At 43.1% G+C, this 14,067-nt stretch overlaps 1 protein-coding gene across 1 annotated transcript in view; it reads left to right on the top strand.

Moving 5' to 3' along the window:
* Positions 1–492: 492 nt before the first annotated feature.
* The window catches only part of PARP4 (poly(ADP-ribose) polymerase family member 4), a 95,932-nt gene continuing 82,357 nt past the window's right edge, over positions 493–14,067 (top strand). The window contains exons 1-6 of the mRNA XM_008021753.3: positions 493–587; positions 8,161–8,293; positions 10,112–10,313; positions 11,597–11,663; positions 12,559–12,634; positions 13,721–13,834. Coding sequence (XP_008019944.3) covers positions 8,162–8,293; positions 10,112–10,313; positions 11,597–11,663; positions 12,559–12,634; positions 13,721–13,834 — 591 coding nt within the window. The 5' untranslated portion in view covers positions 493–587; position 8,161. The remainder of the gene's footprint in view (positions 588–8,160; positions 8,294–10,111; positions 10,314–11,596; positions 11,664–12,558; positions 12,635–13,720; positions 13,835–14,067) is intronic.

A 14,067-nucleotide genomic window follows, 5' to 3' on the forward strand; every position in this document is an offset into this window, starting at 1 on the left:
CTTCACCATCGCTTTACTCCCATTTCCATGAATTGCAGATCTGTATCTCCAACTCCCCCCCCCCCCCCCCCGAATGGCGGATAAATATATTTCCAACTGCTTACAAACACTATCACGAATTTCAAACTCAGGAAGGCTTAAAGTAAATTTATTATCTTATTCTCCTGTTTCCCAGAACTTTCCCGAAATGTTTTTCTTTCCCGCCCTTGTGAATCCCTTCCATTTCTCAGTTAAAGGACAACACCATCCACCCACGTCTCCCAAAGCCGAGCTCTGTATTATCCTCATTGGCCAAATCCCTCCTGAAATAGGAAACTGAAACAAAGCCCTGAACCCTCCGGCTGATTTTGGAAGAGAAACCCCGCCAGAGGCCGGGTCCCGCTCCCCACCGGGCGGACCCGATTCCAGGCGCGTTCTGGTTCTGGTGACCGTTCCTGCGTGGGACGCTGCGAGGGCCTGGTGCGGGGCGGGGTTCCGGCGCAGTGGCGCCCGCCCAGCCCCGGGGCAGGGAGGGCCTGGAATCCGGAAGCACGGAGTGCGAGGAGCGCGGAATCGGAGCGCCAGGAGCCGGCGGCATCCTCTGGCAGGTGCGTGGGCGCGGCGGGGTCGGGGGCTGCCCAAGGTCCCTGCAGTCCTGGCCAGGAAGTGGCCCGTGTGCTCTGCGCGGCACCTTCTCCCGCCAGTGGCTGCGCCCTTGTCCTGCGCGGCGTCGGCGCTGGGGGCCTGATGGCGCTGTGAGGCGCGGGGTGGACGAGCTAGTGCAGCCAGCGCGCTCGGGAGGGATGTTGCGGTCCTTCCGCTCAGCCCCGCAGCGCAGCCCGGGTGACGAGAAACTGGGTGCGGTGCGGGGCTCCCACCGGTGCCGCCACTCACACCAAGTCTCCGGACCCCGGGCGGTGCGGTTCGCGGTAGAATGTGCTGTTTCTTGTTTCCTTTATGCCAAACGGCCTTCTTTCCTAAAGTTAGGTTTCAAATTGTGCAAAAGTAAGGTGGTTTGGTGAGTAATCGGGAAGTACCATCGGACCCCGTATCGGGAACACCGTGGTAGAAACAATGTGTTTGTTGAGGTCCAAAGTTGAAAACCTCTAACTCAGTTAAGTAATTCCTGGTGGGAGGGCCGAATGATTCCCCCAGGGGTCGAGTTGGTAGATCTCAGCTTCTAGAATACCAAGGCGCTGCTAAATATTCAAGCCCCAGCACTTTCGATTCTGGACTGCTGAATGACAGCAATTATATGACAATATCCAAGCATAGTGCTTTGATAAAGGGGAAATTCGCTCTGAGTATGTGCATGTTGCAGATTCTTTCATTACATCTGACTTGATCATTTGCTGAGTAAACATTAGGTCCTGTCTGTGTGCGTAGAGCTACTGTAAGTCATAGGAGTGGAAATAAAAGTAGTACGTTTGTTGTTTAAGGGTTTAATAATCCCATTAGGGAGGTGCATTACTGATGCCATTTGGGTCCAAAATGCAAATAGTGTCAGAAGGCTTTTCTGTAATCCTGGGCTTTAATGGATGCGTGTGAGAGTTTTTAGTAAGCAAGCTTTTATTGAATGCCCACTGTTTATCAAAAGTGATCTTAGCGTGTGGTGACTCACACACTTTGGAAGGCGGAGGCTCTAGAATCAAGGCTACCCAGAAAGGGACTCCTGGGGTTTTGCCAGTGCTAAAGACAGACCTGTGAAGCAGGAAGCCCCTTGATTCCACCTACACCAGTGGTTTGTGCATAGAGCAGCCAGGAGTTTGTGAGGAGGCGTGCTGAGGGTTTCTTAGGAACCGGGGCTGCGCTCTGCTGTCTTTGGATGGAAGACACTCCGTGAGTGCTATTTTGGGAAGAAGCTGGGAAGAGGGACAGGCTGGAGCGACTGCAGATTTGCCTTAGAAAATAACCAGCCCCTAGCCGGGTGTCTGCCACATCTCATGTCCGCATAATCAGTGCTAATGAAAACATGAACTAACTCTGTATTTAGAGAACATTTTGAAACAAGGAAGAACTGGTGGCGCATGTCGGTTAGGAGCTGTTAACCCAGAAGAGGCCTGGGTTTTTAGAGAGACTAGAGATGAATCTGTGGAAAGAGAGAAGTCAAGGCCTGACTTGAGATTTCACAAAACCCAAAGTGTGCCTTTCCATACCTTCCACGCAGCCACAGGTGCTAAGAACAGACTGCAGATTTATGTTTAATATGTTTTTACTCTGGGCCGGGCACAGCAGCTCACACCTATAACCCCAGCACTCTGGGAGGCTGAGGCAGGAGGATCGCCTGAGCCCAGGACTCTGTGACCAGCCTGGGCAACATAGTAAGACCCTGACTCTAAAAATTAGCTGGGCATGGTGGTGCAGGCCTGGGGTCCCAGATACTAAGGAGCCCGGGGTGAAAGGATTGCTGGGAGGGAGGTTGAGGTTGCAGTGAGCTGTGACAGTGACCGTACCACTGCACTCCAGCCTGGGATACACAGCCACACGCTGCCTCCAATAAAATAAAATGTTTATACTTTGATTTCACAACTGTGTATGTACTTAATGCCACTGAACTGTACACTTAAAATGGTTAAGATGGTAAATTTTATCTTCTGCATGTTTTACCACAATGTTTAAAAGGCTAAAAAATGTTTATACTCCTTGATTCACTAATTCCACTTCTGGCCATCAACTCTAGGGAAACTATGACAGAGATGTGGCCAAAAAATATATGTATAAACATTTTAATTAAAGTGTATTTCAAATAGTGAACACTTAAGTAACCAAGTATCTGATGACTTGGGGAAGGATGAAATAAATGCAAAGCTTAGGTAACCACTAAAAACACCTTCAAAGAATATTTACTGACATAGGGAGAATATCACTGAAAGCTAAATAAGCTGTGAAGGTGAAAGTCCTATTTAAAAAGTAAAATAAGAGCAACTGGCTATAACATTGAATATAGAATATTAATAATTTAGAAAATACAATGATACAAGAAAGAATAATACCAGAAAAAATATTAAAATATCAACAGTGGGGGCCAGGTGCGGCAGCTCATGACTGTAATCCTAGCACTTTGGGAGGCAGAGGTGGGTGGATCACTTGAGCCAGGAGTTCGAGACCAGCTTGGCCAACGTGGTGAAACCCTATCTCTACTAAAAATACAACAATTAGGTGGGCATGGTGGCGCGTGCCTATAGTCCCAGCTACTTGGAGGCTGAGGCACAAGAATTACTTGAACCTGGGAGGCAGAGGTTGCAGTGAGCTGAGATCGTGCCACTGTACTCCAGCCTGGGTGACAGAGCGAGACTGGCTCAAAAACAAACAATCAACAGTGGGGTTATTTCTGGATGGAAGGATTAGGTGCTTTTTTAAAAACAATTTTATTGATATGTACAACTATTATATATCCAAAAAGTACTATTTAAAAATGTATTGGGGTACAATTTACATACCATTAAATTTACTCATTTTAATTGTACAATTCAATAATTGTTTTTATAATTTTTTTTTTTTTTTTTTTTTGAGATAGGGTCTCTGTCACCCAGGCTGGAGTGCAGTGGCGTGATCACAGCTCACTGCAACCTTGACCTCCCAGGCTTAAGTGATCCTCCCACCTAAGTCTCCTGAGTAGCTGGGACCGTAGGCATGTACCACCATGCACAGCTAAGTTTTGTACTTTTTGTAGAGATAAGGTTTCGCCATGTTGGCCAGGCTACTCTCAAACTCCTGGTCTCAAGCGATCTGCTCCACTTAGTCTCCTGAAGTGCTAGGTTTACAGGCATGAGCCACATTGCCTGGCCCAATTCAATAATGTTTAATAATTTAGCAAGTTGTGTACCATCACCGCAGTCTAGTTTTGAGCATTCCCATCATATTAGGTGCTTTTTATTTTTTCTTCCTAGTGATTAACTTTTAACACAAAAAAATTGTTCAAACTTTAATTCAGTAGTTCTGGTTAAGTATTTTCTAAGATGGCTGTTGGAGATGGAAACAAGGATTTGCACATAAGGATGTTCATCACAGCTTTTTATGATACCAAAAATTAGAAATGATTTAATTTTCCAACAATAACTCATTTACAGTCAATATCTGATAGTCTCCATTAAAAATGTTTTCCAATAATATTTAATGACAAAATGCTCAAGATGCTGACTGGTAACAGCGAGATAGGTAGTGTAATTTCAGTTTTGATAAAAAATATAGTCTGCAGCTGGGCGTGGTTGCTCATGCTTGTAATCCCAGCACTTTGGGAGGCTGAGGCATGTGTATCACTTGAGGTTGGGAGTTCGAGACCAGACTAGCCAACATGGTGAAACCCCGTCTCTACTAATAATACAAAAATTAGCCAGGCATGGTGGCAGGCGCCTATAATCCCAGCTACTTGGGAGGCTGAAGCAGAAGAATCGCTTGAACCCGGGAGGCAGAGGTTGCAGTGAGCTGAGATCTCACCACTGCACTTCCATCTAAGTGACAAGAGCGAGAATGTCTGAAAAAAACAAAGTGTTATAATACATAGACCTAGAAAAAAGCCCAGAAGAAAAATGCAAAACAAGATGCTAACGTAGCCTTAGGTTTTGAGATTTGTTTTGTTTTGTTTTGCTGTTACACAATTCTGTATTTTTCATATTTTTGACAGTGACCATGAATCACTTTTCCAGGAAACACTTTTTAAACAGGTCAGAGGATTTTACACATCCAAGACCCATCAATGTCCTGGAAATTATTAAAGAGTCATTAAAGGCTTTTAGTGGTTTTTGTGTGTGTGTTTTTGATTGTCAGAGATTACACTGACTAGCATAGATTAACCTAAATAGTGTGGTGTAATCTCTTTTTTTTTTTTTTTTTGAGACGGAGTCTCGCTCTGTCACCCAGGCTGGAGTGCAGTGGCTGGATCTCAGCTCACTGCAAGCTCCGCCTCCTGGGTTCACGCCATTCTCCTGCCTCAGCCTCCTGAGTAGCTGGGACTACAGGCGCCCGCCACCTCTCCCGGCTAGTTTTTTGTATTTTTTTTTAGTAGAGACGGGGTTTCACTGTGTTAGCCTGGATGGTCTCGATCTCCTGACCTTGTGATCCGCCCGTCTCGGCCTCCCAAAGTGCTGGGATTACAGGCGTGAGCCACCGCGCCTGGCCCGGTGTAATCTCTTTTACGGTACCCCTCATTTCATCCCTCCTATCTATGCACATATGCTAATTATTGAATGTAAGAGGCAGTCAGCAAATGAAACTTTTACATACTAATGCTATGGAAAGGCAGAATTACATCAAGAGACTTCAGTTTAACTGGACCTCAAAAGAAAGACTTAAAAATATGAATCCTTAATATGTTCGTTCATTGTGTCCTGGCTGGGGGAGACAGCCTGGGGTGAGGAAGGGCTGGGGGTCCCGGGGAGAAGAACTGTAAGATACAACAGCATCTGTCAAGACGTGGAGGACCAAGCCGTGGGTTTCTTCCTCCTGAAGAAAAAGCCAGTGTGGCCAGGAGGGAATGAGATAGCTGCTGGCCTTGAACCATGATAAGCAATTTGTATTTTATCTGAAATGTAATTTAAAAACAAAAACCGAAAACCAAGATTCCTCAAGCTGCAGCGTGGAGAAGAGATTGAACCACAGGCGCAACAGGAGTGGGAGCCAGTCAGGATGAGAGGGCCTGGGCCAGGGTGGCAGCAGGAGGGACACGTTCTATAGGTTGGGCTGTATCCGGGGCTGTGGTGGAAGAGATACAACTGGCAGAAGGAGGTGGGGGTGCAGGGAGTCAACAATAGCACCCAGTGGTTGTCTCCAGCCAAGAGCGGAGGAGGAGGCCTGGGCTGGGGACGTGGCGCCTCTGTGGTACCAAGGAGACCCAGAAGTGAGGTGTCCCGGAGGCACTGGCATTGTGTCCTCAATTGGGAGCCCAGGGAATGGGCTCCAACACACGCAGGGCAAAGGTCCTAGGTAGGGCGGGGCCTCCGGCCTGTGGGAGCAGGAGGTAAAAGGGCAGGCAGAGTAAAGGAGAAAGGCGGAGCCCAACCGCGGTGCAGGGCTGTGGCCTTGCAGCGACTCAGCTTAGTCCCACTTCGGTCTAAGGGCAGCAGAGAGCCTGCCCTGCCTACCCAAACTAACCCAGGACCTGCAACCGCGATCCTCAAACTAGCACAGGACTTGGGAACCGCTGTTGCCAAACGGCAGCTTACTTTGGGGGAGCCTGTTAGACGTGACTCCTTGCTTTTAAAAATTGACAAATACTGGTCTGGGCAACGTGGTGAAACCCTGTCTCTACTAAAAATAGAAAAAATTAGCCGGGCATGGTGGTGCGTGCCTGTAGTCCCAACTACTCGGGAGGCTGAGGCAGGAGAATTGCTTGAACCCGGCGTTAGCGCAAACTGCAACATTTTGTAAGCTCCCTGCTATTTTGCAGACCTTGGTCAAGGTGACACATTTCTCCCGGGTTTGGGCGGTGAGAAACATCCTTCCTAACCACCTGACCACAAGGCCAACAAAGACCCATCTAAAGAAACATCCCTCTCATCTCTTGCTGGGCAAAGGTCCAAGGAACACCACGATGACATCCCGCCTGAATAAGGGCCAGAACCCTTATTCCGGGTTACAAATCAATACAAATCATGCGAACATCTTATTGATATCCTGCGGGACAACAAGCCATACTACCCAGACTCTTCCCGCCCATACCTCTAAGTACTGTCAGCCTGTAGGCAGCAGCGGGCTCTGGCATTAGGCTGCTCCCCTACTTCTGTAGGTTTTATGCTGGACATAAAGCCTGCATTTGCAATCTCAGTCTCTCAATCTCTCTCTCTCTGTCTCCCCTCTGTGTGTGTGTGTGTCTGTCTGTCTGTCTTTAACCCTCACCTTCCCTTCCCGGAAGGCAGACATTGCAGTGAGCTGAGATTTGCCAGTGTACTCCAGCCTGGGTGACAGAGTGATACCCTGTCTCAAAAAAAAGAAAAAAAAAAAAGAGCCAGGCGCGGTGGCTCACGCCTGTAATCCCAGATTTTTGGGAGGCCAAGGTGGGCAGATCACTTGAGGTCAGAAGTTCAAGACCAGCCTGGCCAACATGGTGAAACCCCAACTCTACTAAAAATACGAAAATTAGCCAGGTGTCTTGGTGGACACCTGTAATGTCAACTACTTGGGAGACTGAGGCAGGAGAATCGATTGAATCCAGGGGGTGGAGGTTGCAGTGAGCTAAAATTGCACCAGTGCACTCCAGCCTGGGTGACAGAGCGAGATTCTATTTCAAAAAAAAAAAAACATTTACAAATAGTGGAAATTAAACCCATTTTTTCACCATGTATTAATTTATTGTTAAATACACATTTCAATACAAAATTGAGAATGCATGGTATAGTAAATGAATTAAATTAACCCAGGCTGGGTGTGGTGCCTCACACTTGTAATCCCAGCACTCTGGGAGGCTGGGTTTGAGCCCAGCCTGGTCAACATGGTGAAACCTCGTCTCTACTAAAAATACACAAATTAGCCACGTGTGGTGGTGCGCATATCTGGTCCCAGCTACTCGGGAGGCTGAGGCAGGAGGAGGCTGAGGCAGGGGAATCACTTGAACCAGGGAGGTGGAGGTTGCAGTGAGCTGAGATCGCACCACTGCGCTCCAGCCTGGGTGACAGAGTGAGATTCTGTCTCCAAAAAAAAAAAAAAAAAAAAAAAAAAAATTAACCCAAATGCGGAACATATATGTGTGTATACATACACATACATATTCCATTTAAACATAGTTGTATGTTTTTATTACCAGTTGTTCAGTTTTTCCCCAGAATGGCCTAACAGAAACCCACATAAAGAGTCTTTTTGAATGCATAGAATTATGTATAAAAATCCCAGGGTTTCACTATCAAATAGTGTTTTTAATTTAGAAGTAAATGGTTCCATGTTCTGGACTCACATACTTGATCTGTAACTGAAATCTGGCATGTTTTTATTCAGATGTATATTATGAGCCTGTACAAAGGGATTTTTGGTGTTGTAATATCAATCATAAAAGTTAGAAATGATTCTTAAACCAACACACATATTGCAAGCTAGGATATTATTCAGCTTTTGCAATGTTCAATTGATAACATGATTATAATATCTTTCTTAAGATAATGCCCAATTTTCCCACAGTTTGCTTGTATAATCTAAATTCACTGTCAATTATATTTACTTAAGAGAGAGTCCTTAAAAACTTTTTTCCTACAGGATGATGATGGGAATCTTTGCAAATTGTATCTTCTGTTTGAAAGTGAAGTACTTACCTCGGCAGCAGAAGAAAAAGCTACAAACTGACATTAAGGAAAACGGTGGAAAGTTTTCCTTTTCATTAAATCCTCAGGTATTTCCAAATGTCATAAACTACAGTGTGATAAAACATCGCGCATTTGGGGAACGGGGTCTTGGTTAGAAGAGGAAGCAGAGATTAGCAGCAGGAGACAGTGAGCTACTCGAAGTTCATCAGGAGAGGCTGTGACATGGGCCCATTGGGAGGCTGGGCCCCGAGAGGCAGAGGAGGCCCAGCCCTGTCCTCTCTGTCTTCCTTGAACTGCAGGACAGTCCCACATGTCCTATGAAATAGGATATTACTAGTACACAGCCAAATATGAAAATAGAATTTCAGACCAGCCATATCTATTCTTGAAGGAGAAAAGTCACAGTGCACAGGATTTGCAAAAAGTGCACTGTCGTCACTCACCAGTCTGTCAACGCTGGAGTGATTCACTGGTGATCCAGGTTCCTGGGGGCAGAAAGACAGACATGCAGTGCAGACTCATCGCAGTGCAGCTTGTGCTGTTCGTTTTGTTCATTTAAAGGCTGCAGGAATCTACCTTCTGCCTCTTGAACTTGTAAGCCTGGCAGTTCAGAATAATAGGATTTTACAGCTGGATGAAATCTTGGAAATAATTCAGTCTAACCTCCTCTTTTTTAAACCACCTCACTGTAAGAAGTAAAAATAGAACTCCAAAGGCTCTAGGTGCCAGACTGGCCTGTCCCTGTCCTCTGCTGTTCCCTCTGCTGACGAATTGATGAGCTGACTCAGCCTGCCCCTCCCTGGGCCTCAGCTCTGGGGCTGGGCCATAGTGAGCCTCATCTGTTCTGTGAAGCGTGTTCAACTCCAGCTGAATACCAGAAATGCAGTGTCCCTGTTTACTTCCAATTCAGGTAGAATTGTATATACTTCCCTTATACGGCTTCCCACACTGAGCTGTCTCACCATCTCTGTGGACAGATGAATAATTCATGCCTCCTCTCCCTTCTCAGTTTGTCTTCTGTGTGGAGAACTGCCAACACGGTCTCTCCTCTTTAGAAACTCACGTACTGTGAGTGCAGCCTTGTGGGAGTCAATGTACATAAACATGTGAAATGTGCATCCCAGCTCCTGTAGAGAAGGAGGCAGCTCTATATGTAATGATGAGGAACAATTGCCAAGATAAATTCAGTGGAAAAGCCAGCACGGAAGAGGCTGAGTAGCACGCTGCCGTGTGTCTACACACAGTGTAGCTCCACAGGATTTGTGAGGAGCAAGTGACAGCAGGTGCCTCTGCAGAGAGGAACTGGGAACAACAGTGAGGATGAAGTTAACATGTCATTTTTATTTTATTTTTTAGATATTCTACAATGTGAACTTACCGTTTATTAAAAAATAAATAAAATTATAAGCTGGGCATAGTGGCTCATGCCTGTAAACCCAGCTGAGATGGGAGAATCACTTGAGGCTGAGAGTTCAAGACCGGCCTGGTCAACATAGCAAGACCCCATCTCTACAAAAAAAGAAGATTTTTAAAAATTACAAATTAAAATAATGAGTAACCTCTGAACCTCCGTTTCCACTACTAAGAAAATAATTGACCAAGTGCACAAAGATGTGTACATGAGGATAGTCATCACAGCATTGTTTACAATAATGAAAATTTAGAAATAACCTCCAGGGTTAATCAATTATGGTACATTTGTATCCCTATTCTTTAAAAACAGTTGATTTTTAAAATGTTTGTGTAGAAACTTCGTTATTTATAGAGGTTTTTAGAAATTTGAGAAAAATGATCACAAACTACCTTAAAACAAGACTTTTTAAGGGTGAAGATTACAGATACAAAAAACTTACTGAAATGTTGTTTTTCCTGGTGCATAATGGATTGACTCTTTTTTTCCTTAGTGCACACATGTAATCTTAGACAATGCTGATGTTCTGAGTCAGTACCAGCTGAATTCTATCCAAAAGAACCACGTTCATATTGCAAACCCAGATTTTATATGGGAATCTGTCAGAGAAAAGAAACTCTTGGATGTAAAGAATTATGATCCTAATAAGCCCCTGGACATCACACCACCTCCTGATCAGAAGGCGAGCAGTCCTGGTAGGTATCTCATAGCAAGCGTTTAATGTATCATAGGTACTATAGGACACACTTGGGTTTGTCAAAGATATCATAGACAGAGAATTGACCAGAAATACTACAAAAACAGACTTCTTATTACCTCAGCAAATGGACAGAAAAATAACAAAGGACAAAAGACTACTTTAGCAATGGAAACAGATTTCTTGATATCCAGCCTAGTACGGTCAGTTTCAAAATGGCCACAAAACACTGATCAGCTCAGAAAACCTGATTGTGATTTTAACTAGGGGAGGGAAAAGCCTTGGTGTTAAACAGTGATTACTACAACGTAATGACTGGAAATGTGAGGACCAGCGTTTTGCTAAAGAAATTCTTTCCAAACAAAAGATTGTTTCCCCAACAGGAACATATTTTCTTTATAAACCCAGATTTTATTTTGGAAACTGGCCAAGAAGAAAGCCTTTGGACATGAGAAATGCACTCTTCCTAGTCACATCAAAAATCGAACAGTTCTGATAAATACTTACAGTAAGCACATGGTATGTGTTAGATACTGTAAGGACTTGGCAGGGTAGAGCCTCCTTAGACAATCGTCCAGAAAGGCTGCTGCAGTCCCAGCACGTGTCCCAGCAAATGATAGTTACAACAGAAATAGACAAAATAGTAGACTCCTTTCACATTGAAAACATACTGTATGACAGCCAGCATAATTTACTCAGATTCCAAATTACTACAAATACACTGATGATCTTTGGAATCTTGACAGTATAATTAAAACTGGAAAGAAGTCCTCACATGAAGAGTTATTCCTGTATATCACAGTGCTCTAGATGGTGTTACTGTTTCTCTGTACAAAAAGTATGAAGCAAAAGCTCATGTAGAGCCCGTGACTTTCCCTCCTCTAAGCTAGAACTTCTCCAGCTCCTTCGCTCGTGATATGCCGACTCTCGGGAACTCTTTCTGATCCTGAGCACTTTGTACTCTTCAAGAGGAAAGTGCCCATTGAGAATTGTACGGCTCTCAGTGAGTTTCAAATAATAACAGATGAGAATTCTCCTGATATGCCTGTTAAGATAGAATTAGAGTATGTTCTCACTATCTTATAATGTTATACCTTCCTCTTACAATGTATACCTTCCTCTTATAATAGTATACCTTCCTCTTTTCCCACCGGGTTATCCTTAGATCACCAAAATTGTAACTAATTTAAGGATATATTTATGAATCTTAACAATTCCAGCACTTAGGTTACAGAAATATAATAAGCCAGTAAACAAGTGTGCTGTTTGCTTTAATTCTAGAAGTGAAAACAGAAGGTCTGTGCCTGGACAATGCCACAGAGGAGGAAGACACTGTGGAACTCACTGAGTAATTTACTTCTTTCTGATTCCTGGGACTCTACAGAGTTTGCAAAATCTTGTGTAAACCTCAAGCACAGTATTAAAATTCTGGTTGTAGACTTTTTTGTATTTTAATTTATTTCGTGTATATAACTCTTTAGTGATTTTTTATTTGAGTCTTTTTCTTCAACTAGTGATCATTATTTTAAATTCTCAGTATGAAATGAGATTGGGTCCAATTATTAGATTAAAAAAAAAACAAAAAACTATTTTCATCCTATTACTTTCCTGAGCAGCCTTTAGAGTAAAGACAGTTTGTTACTTTTGCCTGATATTTTCAAAAATGGAAATAGCAACAGCCTTCCTCAAATGGAGTACGGGAGTCTAAAGTTCTATATGGCTTCTTAAAGCACACGCAAAACATTGGGTTAACTAGGCATCGCATTCAATCTTGTTATATTTGTTAATAATAGTGTTTAAAGAGAAGAAAATACAAAATGAAAAGTACAGATTGTGAGAAGTCTGACTCCTTCATTTTAGAGAGGAATGGACTGTGGTCTGGAGAGGAGTGACATAGCTTCTAAGGGTCAGATCCAAAGCAAACACAAGTAGCCCATCCACAGAGTGTGTGGCCCACCTCTTTCTGCCTCTGCCTATGCTGCATGGACACCATCTTCCCGTGCAGACGCTACAGTACTGGGTATCTGAGCTGGAGAATTATGCAGAGGAGGCATCCAGCTCATTTCAAATGATCTTTTAACAATTTCTGGAACAGCTAAGGATGCCCTAGGGACTTACCATGTATTTTGTAAGGAATCTATCATGTATTTTGTAAAGATATACAAGCAAAATTTTATGAAATTCTGTTTAACCTAAAATCCATTTAATGTTAAAATTTTAATTATACACTGTACAAATTTCAGGTTTGGTACAGAGAATGTTGAAATTCCTCATCTTCCTCAAGATTTTGAAGTTGCAAAATATAACACCTTGGAGAAAGTAAGAATCTGGTTTCTAGTTAGCAAAAAAAAAAAAAAAAAAACCTGTTTGAATGTCTTCTGAGTGTTTTTCCTATTCAATCATTTTCTCAGTTTTGAAAAATTGGGCATATCCTGAATATCATATATTCCTTAAAATATGAGTTGATTTTATTTATATATTTATTTATTTATTTTTGTGGAGACAAAGTCTCACTATGTTGCTGGTCTCGAACTCCTGGGCTCAAGCCATCCTCCCTCTTTAGCCTCCCAAAGTGCTAGGATTACAGGCGTGAGCCACTGCATCTGGACCTGATTTTTAATAGTCAAGAAAATGTTTATGTTTATAATTTAATGTTTAATTTTTAGTGTTTATATTATAAAAGTAATGCATGTTCATAGCAAAAATTTTAAACAGTACAAAATATCAATACAGCATTAAAAATAAAAGTCCTCTTCCCTGTTATTAACAGTTTCTTGTATCTGGAAAGCGAAGGTTTGACACTAAGTATTTACATTATGTTGCATTTCCATCCCTTTTGTGTTAGAAAAACAAAATCTTTTTTCCCCCCCCACAAAGTCATGCAAATGAAAATCAACACTAGAGTCTGGTGTGGCGTCACTCGCCTATAGTCCCAGCTACTTAGAGGGCTGAGGCAGGTGGATCTCTTGAGCCCAGGAGTTTAAGGCTACCCTGGGCCACATGGCAAGACCTTTGTCTCTAAAATATACGTATAGATATAAATCGACACTAGCCTTCAAAGTGATGTTCCATTTGTATTTTGAGATATGTTAATAAAATGTAACTTGAAAATAACATTTCCCTCTTTGATAAAGAAAACATGAAAAATGGTATGGTGTAAACATGTACAGATCTATTTATGGGATGGTAAAAACACAGGAGGGAAACATACCAAAATATTAATACTGATTGTATTGCTATCATAGGATTTTAGGAGATTTTAATTTTCTTCTTGATACTTTTCTGTATTTTCTAAATTATATCTCTAAATGAGCATATTTTATAATTATAATCAACATTTTCAAATGGCACATGTAGTTTGATGTTTCCCGAGTGCAGCTTCTGAAAGCACATCCTATTTTCCAGGTGGGAATGGAGGGAGGCCAGGAATCTGTGGTGGTGGAGCTGCAGTGTTCACGGGACTCCAGGGACTGTCCTTTCCTGATATCCTCACACTTCCTCCTGGCTGATGGCATGCAGGTAATGCTGTTTATGTTCATTCCTACGTGTTTATTGACCTCTGTTCATAACTCATTTCAATGAACCAGCCCGCCTCCCAACCTTTTTCTTCTTACCTGGTGTCTTAGCTCAGGCTGCTGTTAATAAATGCAACACGCTAGGGAGCTTAAACAACAGACATTTATTTCTCACAGTGCTGAAGGCTGGAAGTCCAAGGTCAAAGTGCGGCAGGGTTGATTTCTTCTGAGGTGAGG

Source organism: Chlorocebus sabaeus, chromosome 3 (genome assembly GCF_047675955.1).
Source record: "Chlorocebus sabaeus isolate Y175 chromosome 3, mChlSab1.0.hap1, whole genome shotgun sequence".
Classification (NCBI taxonomy): domain Eukaryota; kingdom Metazoa; phylum Chordata; class Mammalia; order Primates; family Cercopithecidae; genus Chlorocebus; species Chlorocebus sabaeus.